This window comes from Salmo trutta, chromosome 8 (assembly GCF_901001165.1).
Source record: "Salmo trutta chromosome 8, fSalTru1.1, whole genome shotgun sequence".
In the NCBI taxonomy this organism is placed as follows: domain Eukaryota; kingdom Metazoa; phylum Chordata; class Actinopteri; order Salmoniformes; family Salmonidae; genus Salmo; species Salmo trutta.
In genome coordinates, this window is record NC_042964.1 from 49,285,872 (window position 1) to 49,302,080 (window position 16,209).

General features: G+C 45.6%; 1 protein-coding gene across 3 annotated transcripts in view; it reads right to left on the reverse strand.

Annotated features, from left to right (window-relative positions):
- Window positions 1-1,351: 1,351 nt before the first annotated feature.
- The window catches only part of LOC115199146 (potassium voltage-gated channel subfamily C member 2-like), an 84,461-nt gene continuing 69,603 nt past the window's right edge, over window positions 1,352-16,209 (reverse strand). The window contains exons 2-5 of one of the 3 annotated variants that reach the window (XM_029761752.1): window positions 11,581-12,520; window positions 10,315-10,491; window positions 3,731-3,821; window positions 2,760-2,895 (exon numbers count right to left, since the gene is read on the reverse strand). In XM_029761752.1, the coding sequence (XP_029617612.1) occupies window positions 3,763-3,821; window positions 10,315-10,491; window positions 11,581-12,520 (1,176 nt within the window). In that variant the 3' untranslated portion in view covers window positions 2,760-2,895; window positions 3,731-3,762. Of the gene's footprint in view, window positions 2,896-3,730; window positions 3,822-5,463; window positions 5,626-10,314; window positions 10,492-11,580; window positions 12,521-16,209 lie in introns of those variants that run through there. The other 2 variants (XM_029761751.1, XM_029761750.1) reach the window with 2 other exon arrangements.

Below are 16,209 nucleotides of genomic sequence, written 5' to 3' on the forward strand. Positions count from 1 at the left end.
CCCTCTCAGCGGTGTGTGTCCCCATCCCTGTCCCCGTCCCCTCTCAGCGGTGTGTGTCCCCATCCCTGTCCCCGTCCCCTCTCAGCGGTGTGTGTCCCCATCCCTGTCCCCGTCCCCTCTCAGCGGTGTGTGTCCCCATCCCCGTCCCCTCTCAGCGGTGTGTGTCCCCATCCCCGTCCCCTCTCAGCGGTGTGTGTCCCCATCCCCGTCCCCTCTTAGCGGTGTGTGTCCCCATCCCTGTCCCCGTCCCCTCTCAGCGGTGTGTGTCCCCATCCCCGTCCCCTCTTAGCGGTGTGTGTCCCCATCCCCGTCCCCTCTCAGCGGTGTGTGTCCCCATCCCCGTCCCCTCTTAGCGGTGTGTGACACAACATCATGTGGAGAACCTGGCACAACTACTCTGCAGAGTTACTAAGACACACAGTATACCACTCAACCAGCACTTAGTGTCTGACACCAACACTTCCTTCTCTGTCTTTCTCTTTTTGTCGTTGTTTGTTTTTACGATCAAACCTGCAGACGATCAAAGTCTTTCCCTGCAGGTTGCAGTAGTGCCCAGTTCACAGAGACTTTTAGTACAAGTCTTTCACTGTAGGTTGCAGTAGTGCCTAGTTCACAGAGACTTTTAGTACAAGTCTTTCACTGTAGGTTGCAGTAGTGCCCAGTTCACAGAGACTTTTAGTACAAGTCTTTCACTGTAAGTTGCAGTAGTGCCCAGTTCACAGACACTTGTCTGTGATGTTTCTCACGGCCCAGGAACAGCGCTCTGATGCTATATACATAGTCACTATTTTGGTATTTAGAAAATGACGGTTGGTTTTTCCCCCTGGCTGTCTAAGGATGTCTCGCGCTCGATCTTAAGGGAGTTGGGTACAGCCCGGGGTGTGTAGAGTTTCTTCCTCTGTAAAACACACTCCTATCCCCAGCTGTTTACATCTCCACCACACACGTTTGCTGTTTCCATGGTGACGGGTGTAAAGATAGTTGAGATGTCTCTGAGTTACCGGCACGGAGGGGCTGATTGCCGCCGGACGCCAGCTGGAGAATTAGAGGCAGCACAGGAGAGAGAACTGGGAAAAGGCATATCATTATCACAACGACGGCTATCATTATCATTGACGATAGGCCGTAGGAGTACAGGGTGACGCTAGATATCTGAATGAAAATGGATCCTTCTTCAATTCGTCAACAGCGTAAAATGGTGTAGCTTGAACAAAGACAATTACAATACAATTACCTGTGTGAGTCTTATGAAAAGGATGGATCTTAGTTGGATCAGCGTTGCGCTATAGCCGTTCCTCTATCAAAGACAGTACTTCTCCTGCATTTGTGTGAAGTAAAGAAACAACAATGGTTTAAAAGTTAAATATGTTTATGTGATTTTCTCACATGGCATTTCATTTTACACATCGCTTTGAACGTGATATATGTTGTCATCCTGTTTTACAATTTGACATGTTTTCTTTTTTTATAGCATGCACTTCAGAATGCCAACAAATGGCTCCACAAATACAGACTTCAAACTGGACTTGTCCTCACATTAAAAGATACAGAACGTGAAGCTGGATCAAGCCCAAGTGACAGTTGCGGACGTAATGGAGAGAAACACAGTGTTGGGCTACCATGACTTTCACAAGTAAACCAAGCACTCCACAAGAGACACAAAATTACATGTTCTGGATTCCAAAAAATAAATACATTTAAATCACTTTTGTCATAGAAGAATAGATACTGATTGGTGCCCCTTGACATTTCAAAGAGTTAAGCAGCAATGTACTACACAGAGAGTTGTGTGTGGGTGTGTGTGGGGGGGGGGGGGGGGGGGGTCGTCACAGTATTCCAATCCCCCAATTACTGATGGTCAAAATCAATCCTCACTATCAGGTCAATGGAGGGGTGCTTTAGCATTGTCCTGTTATATAGGCTGTACTAGACCAGTGTGTCATTTGTTGTGGCAGGTAGCTAAAATCACAGTGCAAATCGGTGCCTTTCGTTTGGGTGTCATTATTGCAAATTGTATCTGATTGTTGGGGTATGGTGTCCAGGATAACACATCTCTACAGGGTACTTTAAGCTTCCTCGTTCTATGTGTTCAAACTAGCTGGAAGAGTGAAACGGGTTTCTTATAGGTTTTCATTTTTCTGCTTTACAACAGCATGTTGTCTAGATGTTACCCTGGAGTTCAAAACACACGCATGTAAACACACACCACAGCAATGACATGGAATCCACCAAAACGTCTACGGGAAACAAAAGCATTGATGAAACCGTATGTCACATTTATTCAACTTATCCCACGTTTTTCTCTCTTTACTGTATATTAAGCAGAATTCAGATATTAATACACTCCATTTTCAGAACACATAGTGCCTCAACTGATGCATGTTAATAACACGTATTGCGAGGAGGGATACCATGGAAAGTGATTGATATGGAGCTCTAAGCATGACCCTTTTACCTGGCTCACAATCCAAAGGACAGATGAGAGAGAGAGGAGCTTCTTAACCCATGTGCTGTATTATGTTATTATTTACAAATACAATATCTAAATAAAGCAGCAGCCTCGTCTTCCAAGAAGGGTCCTTTTTTTTTCTTGTGACAGTTTTATGCTTCACTCAATATCCATGACATTGAGAATCTGGGAAAAAGACAACTTTCCCTGTCCCATCTATTCCCAGAATTCCAATTGACCTCAGTCTTGGACAGTTCCTGTTTTCCCAGGCAGCGTCATTGGACCTGACGCTTGTCAGTCAACAATCCTTCACCGATGTGAGTGTTCTGGTTGGTTCACATCCTTGAGTGACGCTGTGTGATCCAATAGGATCCACACACCAATAGGTCTTGTTAGTCCACTGATTGGCTGATGACTGCCGTCATTCCAATAGGACACGTAAACGGCTAAACAGAATGTAAAGCAGGTCACATCTCTAAATATCAGAAATGCGTCTCTCTAATGATAATAATCTATAGTCATTATACTAATAACCACATGCAGATTCATGCTATTTTTGTGTTCAGATATTTGCTTCTCATTTACAGTTTATATGTAAAGATGAATATATACAAATCGATGGCATTCTATGAAGTCATGATCGTAAACGCTCAATCAATGCACAGTATTGCAATGGGAGAGGGGGTGATTCAATAATTATTTTTATATAGAAATATGGAAAGCGCTGGTTGTGAGCTTTTCGTTTTAATTAGGAGACAGTTTGTGTGTTCAGCAACTGTGAGATGCGTCTGACTATGTGCCAGTTGCTTAGCAACCTTCCTGCTACTAGTATAGACAAAGGATTGGGTGAGGCACATTACTGAATGGTAATGTCCTCTGTCGTGCGACACACCTGTTAGCATCGGCAACAATTTATGTGAGTAGTAAATTCTCTCATCAATAATGAATTACATCGCTATTAATAAAACAAAGGCTCGGGTTTGATAGGACCATCAAAGGCATTCCTGCTGTCTTTTAAAGAATATACAGAAATGTGTGTGTGTGTCTAATGTGTGTGTGTGTGTGTGTGTGTGTATGAGTGCACATGCACGCATGTGTGTATAAAGCCATGAGTCATGATGCAGAGGGGGTGCCGGTGTCATTTCCGTGACTACAATTGTTGAATTACCCCCTTCTGCACACACACTAAAACAAAAGGCCATTAGCCAGAGGTGACCACCAGGGATCAGCAGCACAGTGTTCAGCAGGCAGCTCACATGCCATCCAGAATGACAATGTTACCTTTCCGCCAGGGATGTGCCTATCCCCAGCAATTAAAGAATGCTGCTCTCTGCTTGCGTGAAACCAGTAAAGACAATCTCTTTGCAGTTATCTGTGAGTAAACAATATCAGAGACACTTCAGCTTGGCAACACAGCGATTGACAGTTAAATAAGAGTACAGTAAAACATTTGAAACAGTAGCAAACCAGCATAGCCCACATGCAGAGAAAACAGAAAAACACTGTTGTGCATTTTATGTTGTGTGTTCAGTCCCCCAGGTGGAGGCCAATGGCACGATGCAGACACACAAGTCCCATGCACATTCCCACGGCCCAGGCCCACCGTTTTTAACCTGTCTTCCCTTTAGTTTTTATCTCTCCTTCTCTCTTTCTCACCACACCGCTGGCAGATGATTACACAGGATGATCCATGCAAACAGGATGACCGGGCCCAGCCAGAGGCAGGTGAGAGCAACAGGGTGGCAAGTGAGAGTGACAGGGTGGCAGTTGAGATGGACAGGGTGGCAGGTCAGAACGACAGCGTGGCAGGTCAGAGCGACAGGGTGGCAGGTGAGAGCGATAGCGGGGCAGGTGAGAGTGACAGCGTGGCAGGTGAGAGTGACAGCGTGGCAGGTGAGAGTGACAGCGTGGCAGGTGAGAGCGACAGCGTGGCAGGTCAGAACGACAGCGTGGCAGGTCAGAACGACAGCGTGGCAGGTCAGAAGGACAGGGTGGCAGGTTAAAGCGACAGCGTGGCAGGTGGGAGCGACAGCGTGGCAGGTCATATGGACAGGGTGGCAGGTAAGAGGGACAGGGTGGCAGGTGAGAGCGAGAGGGTGGCAGGTTAGAGGGACAGGGTGGCAGGTTAGAGGGACAGTGTGGCAGGTGAGAGCGAGAGGGTGGCAGGTTAGAGGGACAAGGTGGCAGGTGAGAGCGAGAGGGTGGCAGGTGAGAGCGAGAAGGTGGCAGGTTAGAGGGACAGGGTGGCAGGTGAGAGCGAGAGAGTGGCAGGTTAGAGGGACAGGGTGGCAGGTGAGAGGGACAGGGTGGCAGGTTAGAGGGACAGGGTGGCAGGTGAGAGCGAGATGGTGGCAGGTTAGAGGGACAGGGTGGCAGGTGAGAGCGAGAGGGTGGCAGGTTAGAGGGACAGGGTGGCAGGTTAGAGGGACAGGGTGGCAGGTGAGAGCGAGAGGGTGGCAGGTTAGAGGGACAGGGTGGCAGGTGAGAGCGAGAGGGTGGCAGGTGAGAGCGACAGGGTGGCAGGTGAGAGCGTGTGAATCAAGACATACTCCATGACAAGTTCTCCCAACCCCCCCCAAAATAAAGTGACATTTTTCGTATTTTTTTATGGAAGCACGTATTTTCTAAGTTTCTAAATATAGCAACATGTAAATCTCCCTGATTATGAATACTTAGTTACTAAATGTTGTGGCTGCTACTTTTAGAGCCACCATTCAAGAGTCCTTTTATTGCCATTATTTAAGTACAACAAAACTGAAGTAATGGGAATTCAAAGTGATGCACAGCTAAGCTACTTCGGGGGTGGCCACCACATCTACTGTTCAAAGCAACGTTTGTATGGAAGAGGAGAAGAGCAGGGTTAGTCTGTGGTCGAAACCACTAAGGTTAGACTCTAAAGTATATTATATGATCCAGGATGCTACAGAGAGCTAACGCCTATGAAGCTGGCTTCTGTCGGGTGTCTTGGGGTGGGGGAGGGGAGGGGTGGGTGGGTGTGTGGCGCTCAGATGGAAGGCAAGCCTCGCTCTGGGCCGGGCCTCACAGGACGGATGGTATTGGGGAGCGGGAGCGCCTCAGCGGGCACGGTGAACCGTAGGGTGAGGTCACTGGAGACAGCCTCAGGGCGTTACCAGCCAAGCCCGCTATGTTGCTTAAGCTTGGGGACTTCTCACAGCCTTCGGAAGAGCGGGCGAGGGCACAGGAACGGGACATGAACACACACAGGCACGCGTGTATTCCAAGTCCAAGCCAGCCACGTGAATGAAACAAGACAGGAGACAGGAGTGAGACAGGAGTGAGACAGGAGTGAGACAGGCAGCAGTACATACATACGGTGATTCATGCACATATGTAGTTTCTCATGACACAGGTTAGACGGCAAATGTCTATTTAATTGAATATGTTGACAGAACTTTGCTTTAATTACTGCTTTTGAAGTTATGCCAATATGAATGTCTCATATAATGGCATCATTACTACGTTTTGTCACACACAATTTATTCAAGCAATAATCTCCTACAGATGTGTTCATATTTCAATTGCTAATTAAAGTGTTTTCATATATATATATATATATATATATATATATATATATATATATATATCAGGCTAAAAACTGCTTTTCATTCAGGAGCTCTAGCATTTGTGCTGATGTTTACAAAGTCTCTGAAATAAAGCCAGCATCAAAAACACAGGGCGTGAAAATGTAAAATAACTGTGTTTAAATGTACAATAACTGTGTTTAAATGTAAAATAACTGTGTTTAAATGTACAATAACTGTGTTTAAATGTACAATAACTGTGTTTAAATGTAAAATAACTGTGTTTAAATGTACAATAACTGTGTTTAAATGTAAAATAACTGTGTTTAAATGTAAAATAACAGTGTTTAAATGTAAAGCAAGATGATGAGGAGTATGATGATTGTGGAAATGACGGTGATGATAATGGGGAAGAGAACGGCGCTGACGAGCCTGTAATAATGACTGTAATGACAGACAGTAATCAGGGAAATATCACACTATCCTTAAATGGCCTGATCAGCAGGTGGTGCACACCAACTAAATGTACATTCATTTATATCAGCAGTCCTTTTTAAATGTCCAGACGCCAGTGATAAACAAACAAACAACAAACCAGCCAGACCGTTAACAGAGCTGGCCAATCAGCTGGCACAAAGACAGAGAGAGAGGAAGAAAGACAAGCTAATGGGATTGCAGCATCATTACCATACTGCAGATGGATCCGTTTGTTTTAGCGTTTACTCAAAAGGGACGGCGCGCAAATGAGGCCGCTTCAGAACCAGCCGAGCTGGCAGAACAAAGGGCAGCTTCAGCTTGTGCCGACAGGTAGTGCTGGGGACTAGAAAGGACCTCATGTTTTATGCATTAACCTCTGCACTGCTGCGACCGCCACCGCCGGCTGTGGAGGCTGAGACGAGGGCACAGCTGGACGCTCGCCTCGTGGCACCCAACTGTTCCGTGGCCCATGGTGATGCAGAGTCGCCCTGTGGTGGGCATGGGTCCAGGTGGTGGGAGGTCCAGGGTTGTCTCATGCATGGCAGATTGCCTCAAGACCCAGGTGGGCTGAGCATGGCACAGCACTGTCCCGGTCAACACGTGGGGGGCTGTGAGGTTTATGAGTTGGTACCCCAGAGAGATTTACTGACTGGTTTTGTGTGTGTCTCCATGTAATGGATGGTTGAGTTAAACAGGAGCACTAACTGTGCAGACATCAGAGCTGCTCTAAGTCAATATCAAATCAATGAATCAACCATAACCATTTGAACCATAGAATGAATCATAATAAGAAAAGACTCCTGCAACAGTTAAAAGTATCCTATAGTAATAATGCTATAATTAACATTAACTCCAAATGACAGTTTTAACCATGTCCTTCTACAATTACACAAAGAGGAGTGGGTTGATTGCCAGGCCATACAGCAGACCCAGTGTAAGCATGAGATTTAGATTGCCTTCTGGAGAGGCAGTTCACTTCTGATAAGAGGCAATTAGCAGAAGCGTAACGGAGTTCCATATTACAGTGTAGAATAGATTAACACAGAATTAACTGCTCAAGATGACAGAGATAAAGCTTGGGAATTAAGATAGTGAAGTACGATTTAGGCCTAAACGTTCATTAGACCCAAAATGTAATTTCTCATTCGAACAAAATGGTTATTTTGAAGACGCTATACAGTATGGTAGTGACGTCTAACTCAACACAGGCATCACCTGTAAAAACAGCAGGTCATTCTAACTCAACACAGGCAGCACCTGTACAAACAGCAGGTCATTCTAACTCAACACAGGCATCACCTGTACAAACAGCAGGTCATTCTAACTCAACACAGGCATCACCTGTACAAACAGCAGGTCATTCTAACTCAACACAGGCATCACCTGTACAAACAGCAGGTCATTCTAACTCAACACAGGCATCACCTGTACAAACAGCAGGTCATGCTAACTCAACACAGACATCACCTGTACAAACAGCAGGTCATTCTAACTCAACACAGGCATCACCTGTACAAACAGCAGGTCATTCTAACTCAACACAGGCATCACCTGTACAAACAGCAGGCCATTCTAACTCAACACAGGCATCACCTGTACAAACAGCAGGTCATTCTAACTCAACACAGACATCACCTGTACAAACAGCAGGTCATTCTAACTCAACACAGGCATCACCTGTACAAACAGCAGGTCATTCTAACTCAACACAGGCATCCCCTGTACAAACAGCAGGTCATTCTAACTCAACACAGGCATCACCTGTACAAACAGCAGGTCATTCTAACTCAACACAGGCATCACCTGCACAAACAGCAGGTCATTCTAACTCAACACAGGCATCACCTGTACAAACAGCAGGTCATTCTAACTCAACACAGGCATCACCTGTACAAACAGCAGGTCATTCTAACTCAACACAGGCATCACCTGTACAAACAGCAGGTCATTCTAACTCAACACAGACATCCCCTGTACAAACAGCAGGTCATTCTAACTCAACACAGACATCACCTGTACAAACAGCAGGTCATTCTAACTCAACACAGGCATCACCTGTACAAACAGCAGGTCATTCTAACTCAACACAGGCATCACCTGTACAAACAGCAGGTCATTCTAACTCAACACAGGCATCACCTGTACAAACAGCAGGTCATTCTAACTCAACACAGGCATCACCTGTACAAACAGCAGGTCATTCTAACTCAACACAGGCATCCCCTGTACAAACAGCAGGTCATTCTAACTCAACACAGACATCACCTGTACAAACAGCAGGTCATTCTAACTCAACACAGGCATCACCTGTACAAACAGCAGGTCATTCTAACTCAACACAGGCATCACCTGTACAAACAGCAGGTCATTCTAACTCAACACAGGCATCCCCTGTACAAACAGCAGGTCATTCTAACTCAACACAGACATCACCTGTACAAACAGCAGGTCATTCTAACTCAACACAGGCATCACCTGTACAAACAGCAGGTCATTCTAACTCAACACAGGCATCACCTGTACAAACAGCAGGTCATTCTAACTCAACACAGGCATCACCTGTACAAACAGCAGGTCATTCTAACTCAACACAGACATCACCTGTACAAACAGCAGGTCATTCTAACTCAACACAGGCATCACCTGTATAAACAGCAGGTCATTCTAACTCAACACAGACATCACCTGTACAAACAGCAGGTCATTCTAACTCAACACAGGCATCACCTGTACAAACAGCAGGTCATTCTAACTCAACACAGGCATCACCTGTACAAACAGCAGGTCATTCTAACTCAACACAGGCATCACCTGTACAAACAGCAAGTCATTCTAACTCAATACAGGCATCACCTGTACAAACAGCAGGTCATTCTAACTCAACACAGGCATCACCTGTACAAACAGCAGGTCATTCTAACTCAACACAGGCATCACCTGTACAAACAGCAGGTCATTCTAACTCAACACAGGCATCACCTGTACAAACAGCAAGTCATTCTAACTCAACACAGTCATCACCTGTACAAACAGCAAGTCATTCTAACTCAACACAGTCATTACCTGTTCAAACAGCAGGTCATGACCTCATAAACAACCTTGATTCTATTTCTATTGTTTCTATTTGTCTGGTGTTTAGTATTGTTCTGTGTTGTGTTCTTTAGCCTACATTTCAGTGACGGCATTTAGCATGCCTTTCAAAGATAGAAGGCTTGTCGCGCACTTTGTCTGCTCTGTCTGGTGCTGCAGATGGATACTACCTTCCTGATGACCTTTAGGGCACAGTGGTGCGAAGACTGGGTCACCACACAACATGACCTTTCCACAGACACTACAGGACTGCGCCACTGCAACATCCCCCTATAGCCTCAGGCTGGATTACATTAGCAGACGAAGGCATCTCTGTCTTCCTCCCCTTTCCTGGGAGGAATTCAACATGTGGGCAGATGCAGGAAGGAGACTTTTCGTGGATCATCTGATCATTGTCCATATCCCAAGGGGTGAGTAGTGTCAACTGAATGTAGCAGTAGGTCTCCCTTATCACACAAGCTAGACTAGTGGATTAGGTTTGGTGGCGGGATTTTAGAGACCAATACCACAAACTAAGCCCCACAGCCTTGAATGAGCAATGACAGAAACGCCTAAATGATTTAGTTATGAATCACCATTAATGAAAGATGATTTATGAAATACCAATAATGATGTAACACTGAATAATGGATAATGGACATTGACATTTGCCATGCCTTTCAAAACCAAACAAAAGCCATGAAAATAGACACGTCCATGATGACGGGTGCTGATGCACATGCATAAAGATCCTGATCCAGAGGGGTGGTGCAGTACCTGTCTTCCTGACCCCACCGTCGGCAGGGCAGGTGTAGTCACTGGCAGCCAGCAGGAAGCACGTCCCCCCACTCCTCCGCTCCTGCTCTGGGGTGCTGGACCTGCGCATGGGGACCCTCTCCTCTGTGCTGGGGGACATGGTGAGATCACTGCCTCCACTGCCGTCCCCTGACAGCACTGGTGACCGCAGGGAGAGAGGAGGAGGGGGAGGAGGAGGGGTTAAGGGCGGTAGGGAGGAAGAGGGGGCGAGAAAAGGCAGGTCAAGGGATCGAATCAGGACACATCAAACAACCTCCCACATCAAGAGCGCTCGCCAAATGCCACGAGGACCAGGTGCGCTGGGGGACAAGGGTCAAAGGTGAAATAGACAGGACCCCAATCGATGGTGTCAGCCACCTAGTGCCTGCCTATTAAAGAGCTTGCCAATGTCAAATTAAAACAGGCTGAAATTTAGCATTTATCACATCTTATAATGAAAAAGCTTAATAAGAATTCATCTATTGAAAAAATTCCACTTTGAATTCAGCATATCATTTTATTGCACACAGCATGTTAAAAATAAATAGCCAATGCTATTGTCTGCATTTCAAATTACTCCCCGCCCCCCAAAAAAGAAAATCATGCTGGCTTCTCAACAGATATAATCTATGTTTGAATAGATTTATTAAAGCATGGCTAGTTCTGAACTTATTAAATGTTAATATTTCACATCTAATAAAGCAACATATTGCAAAGAAACCAGAGCATGTGCATACCCTGAGGACTTTCTGGATTATAGTTAAAAGAAACCAAGGAGACAAGGGTCAACACTCATTTCCATCAATATCAGACGTGTCAGAGTGATTTACAGATGAACGCCTGCAGGGGAAAAACGGCCACCTACAGTCAAGTCACAAATGAACAATCCCTACTTTAAAACCTCAAGAGTCAAAGGCTTTTTCTGTTTTTGTCCAAAATCTTATTAGTGAAGAAATATTTCACAGCAATCATTCTCATCTCCGACCCATCAATTCCTTTCACATCATTCTCTTATCTCCGTGGCAACAGAAGTGCTAAACATTCTAAGGACATCAGCAGTGCTAGAGTCTCTCAAGAGGAAAACCATGTGTAAACCCAGGGGGTCTGTTAAAAGGCCACTGTTTCCACCTGAATGAGATCCCTTATAGATTCTCCCCTTGCCCTCCCCTTCTGTCTATACATGAATAACCCCTAGCCCACTGACAAATTCCACCTTAAGATACAATGGTGGTGTGCTGGCGGTCTCACCTGATTGGTTGCGCTCCAGCACCCTGCTCCCCTGCATGTTGCAGAGGTCCCCCTGGGGGCTGTTGCAGGGGGTGTTGAGGTCTACTTTGAGGCAGGTTGGGGATCCCCCCAGTGCGACCTGGGGGATGTGCCTCTTCCTCTTCTTGGGAAGCTTCTGCTTGGCCATGGCCAGCGAGTAGTACATTCCAAAGTTATTGACGATGACGGGCACAGGCATGGCTATCGTCAGCACGCCTGCCAGGGCGCACAGCGCGCCCACCAGCATGCCCGACCACGTCTGCGGGTACATGTCACCGTAACCCAGCGTGGTCATGGTGACCACGGCCCACCAGAAGCCAATGGGGATGTTCTTGAACATGGTGTGTTCGCCAGCCGTGGGGTCGTTGGGGTTGGCGCCGATGCGCTCGGCGTAGTAGATCGCGGTGGCGAAGATAAGCACACCTAGGGCGAGGAAGATGATGAGGAGGAGGAACTCATTGGTGCTAGCCTTCAAGGTGTGACCCAGCACCCGCAGCCCCACAAAGTGTCGCGTCAGCTTGAAGATACGCAGGATCCTGACAAACCTTACCACTCTGAGGAAGCCCAAGACGTCCTTAGCTGCTTTAGACGACAGCCCGCTCAAGCCTACCTCCAGGTAGAAAGGCAGGATAGCCACAAAGTCGATGATGTTGAGCAGGCTCTTAACAAACTCCAGCTTGTCTGGGCTGAAGATGACACGCACCATGAACTCCAGGGTGAACCAAAGAACGCAGACACCCTCCACGTAGGTGAGTGCCGGGTCCGTCTCGATAATGTAATCAGGACCCAGGTCCGGCAGGCTGCCGTTGAGCACCGCCTCAGACTTGTTGATGATGGTGATGGTGTTGAATGCCTCATGGGTCTCCAGGCAGAAGGTGGTGATCGAGACCAGGATGAAGAACAAGGAGGCAAAGGCCACAAACTGGAGAAGAGAAGATAAGATAAGGAGAGAGAGAGGGGGGGAGATTAGAGAGAGAGGGAATTAGAGAGACTTTTGAATGTCAAACTCTGTTGTGTCATTGCAGCTCATAAAGCACAATCCATACAATCTGGATAACCTTCTATTTACTAATTAATTTATTCACCCATCACACACAGAGCGAGAGAGAGAGAGAGAGAGAGAGAGAGAGAGAGAGAGAGAGAGAGAGAGAGCGAGAGAGAGAGAAAGAAAGAGAGAGAAAGAAAGAGAGAGAGAGAGAGAGAAAGAAAGAAAGAAATAGAGAAAGAAAGAAAGAGAGAGAGAGATAGGGAGGGAGAACCATAGCAACGTTAATTAACATCACCTTCATCAAATACAATACACTCCAGAGAGAGAGAGAACAATCTATTAGTACTAGCAATAAACCCAGCCAGTGGCTCACTGGGACGTGGCCTGGCAGTCTTAATGCAGTTAAACCCGCTGACTGGCCCACTCATTCCCTGGTAGTGGGTACCAGTCTGTTTCTGCCATCATGCCACTCCTTTCCACCTTGTCATGCCATGTTTGGTTTGCATGACTGTATGGAGTAGGTAAGAGCTCAAATAGATAAAGGATCAGGCTGGGTTTTTGTTCAGCACATGAGTCACAAATTGTGAAAAATATATTTCTAAAAAGCCATATACAAAAACAAATACTTGATTGATGGATCTCATTGTCTGAGTTTAAACATACAGCACAATTCAGATGTTTTTCCTCTCTACTATTTGGTCTTTTGACCAATCACATCAGATCTTTGGGTCATAAGACACCAATTAGTATGGAAATGCAGCCCTTGTCCTCCACATTACAGATTTACAATCCAGCCACAATGACTGAGTAGAAAGCAGTATAGAATTGTCGTTCTACACAGCACAAGCCCACATCCTCTGTGTAATGGACTCAGACGATCTCTTCAGGTCAGTTCAGATTGTCTCTCGAAAACTAGTCTGTACACATTGCTTTAGATGAGCAGAGTGGCACAGGGGAATTCAGCTTATAGGTTAGTCAATAACAAATATTTCAGTTGAATGTAGCTAAAGGCAATAATTACAAGAGGAAATCCTTGAAGTATATTATTTTCTAAAACAATAGACAACAAAAAAACATTATTTTTTACATGTGGTGAATGCCAACCTTTTATTAGTCCAGAAAACCCCCTAAATAATAAAGCATTTGTGTGATTTTAACCAAAATATCGATGCAGAGAGAGAGAGAGACAGTGACAGAGACAGAGAAGGATATATATTCCTAGGAATGAGTCACCTTTTAATTAAACATCAGCTGTTGGTGAGACACAGTGAAGGTTCTTTAATCAGTCTCTCTGTCTACTGCCTAAACCTCTGTTTCAGTCTTCACTAGCTGAAATCTCTCTGTCACTCACAAAACATATCTCAGGGTCTGCACAGTGCCCCCACGGCAAAGTCAAGCAGAGACAGGGATGACTAAATAGCCCTCATTGGTCCTATTCATTAACACCTGTATAACGATATGCGCTGAGAGTTGGAAAGCAAGTTCAGGGAGTGAGTGTTTTAATGACATAAACAGACCATAATACAAAACAAGAAACACGAACAGAACACAGACAGGAAACAGAAACAATAACACCTGGGGAAGGAACCAAAGGGAGTGACAGATATAGGGAAGGTCATCAGGGAAGTGCTGGAGTCCAGGTGAGTCTCATGCCGCGCAGGTGCGCGTAACGATGTTGACAGGTGTGCGCCATATCGAGCAGCCTGGTGACCAAGAGGCTGGAGAGGGAGCACACGTGACACCCTGGGTCTAGTTTACTGACCAAAGCCAGAGGAAGTGGGAGACGACAGGGGGATTGATTTCATTGGGACTATGTTGTACAGCCTCAGTGGCAGAGATTGTGACCTTTCTGGTTTGCATGCATCCCTATGCATGTTTTTATGACTACCGTGAAACATTCAATAAATTTGTGTATTCTTCAGTGGAAGGCTTTCAGCTTTGCCCTTTAAAAGTAGCCACTATATGTATGAATGTCAACAGCATGGTCGCTACACAAAACAATATACTTCAAAATGTCCACTGCATCACGTGGTTTTGACTTGAGCTCAAAACATCCAGACCTGTTGTACTCAGAAACTGATTTCCTTGGCAGACAAACTTCAGTCTGTTTGACCCAGATGTGTAGACTGTGTGCGCGGGCGTTTGCATTTGTGTTTGTATGTGCAAATGGAGCTGGGTCCAGAGAGGTGTACAATTTGCTCCTCTCCTCCCTCCATCGCTCTCCCTCCATCTCTCCTAGAGCTCAGAGGAAGTGGTTTCACACCCTCCCTTGTTTTGAATTGTATGCATTTCTGGTAGAGCACTATCTAGGGAATAGGGTCCCATTTGGAACGCAACCTATGACTCATGCAGTCTCAGAACGTCATTCTGCACTGATGAAGTCTATCTGTGCATTCATCCTGGCAGTCACTGGTTGCATGCAGCCTTTCACATGTATTATGCATGTCTTTTTCAGAACGTGACTTTATTTTATTCATAAACTTTCTGTATTTTTTTCACCAGGTGGACAAGTTCTAAAAAGGCAGCAGGCATCAGGCAACTGAGAGAAACTATAAATGAAAACCCCTGAATTTACTTTGCAAAGTTAACAAGCATTCGTTGTTCCTGAACCGAGGTACTAGCTATTTAATAATGGATCTCTACAGCGAGCCAAGTGAATAGTCAAGGCCGCAACAGAACAGAACATGAAATCGTGAAGCACATTTACCATTTTGAAGTAAGAGGCAGGCACGGGAGCCATACAATGGACAGAAGCTCAGATGTTTAGTGATTTACAATGTGCCGCCACGCCATCTGTTCTAGACAACATCTTTACTTTCCAGAGCTTCACAAAAGCCTTCACCTTTTTCTACTGCATCTACTTCAACATAATATTGAGCACTGAAGACAGATTCATAACGCACTTCCCCCTAACCACAATCTTCTGAAACTTATAGGCACAAAAACACCACTTTGACCAGAAAAACTGTGTGGCGGTATCAACAGCAGCTGGGTTAAGTGTGTAAACTGGTCCTCAAAATGGGGAATATCCTCCTTTTAAAGTAACAACCTTACTAATAAATATCTAATGTATCTTGTCTTTATAACTCACACTATTTCTCTTTCTCCTGCCATTCTCATGAACACAAAACAAGAAGACTGCGGCCATGATGCTTCCTTCCTTCCTACCCATGTGGCTCCCTTCCTTCCTACCCATGAGGCTTCTTTCCTTCCTTCCCATGATGCTTCCTTCCTTCCCATGATGCTTCCTTCCTTCCCATGATGCTTCTTTCCTTCCTTCCCATGATGCTTCTTTCCTTCACATGATGCTTCTTTCCTTCCTTCCCATTATGCTTCTTTCCTTCCTTCCCATGATGCCTCCTTCCTTCCCATGATGATTCCTTCCTTCCCATGATGCTGTGAAGAATAATGGCAACTGTAATTTCACGCTGTGGTGTAATTGTCTCGAATACGCACACGCACACATCATTCCCAGAGATGGGGTATATTATATAGTCTCCCCAGCTTCTGTTGATTAATACATACGAGTCTGCCCCCTGATGACCTGTAACAACTGAACCATGTCATATAAACAACTGAGTCATTTCCTGTAACAACTGAATCATGTCATGTAACAACTGAAT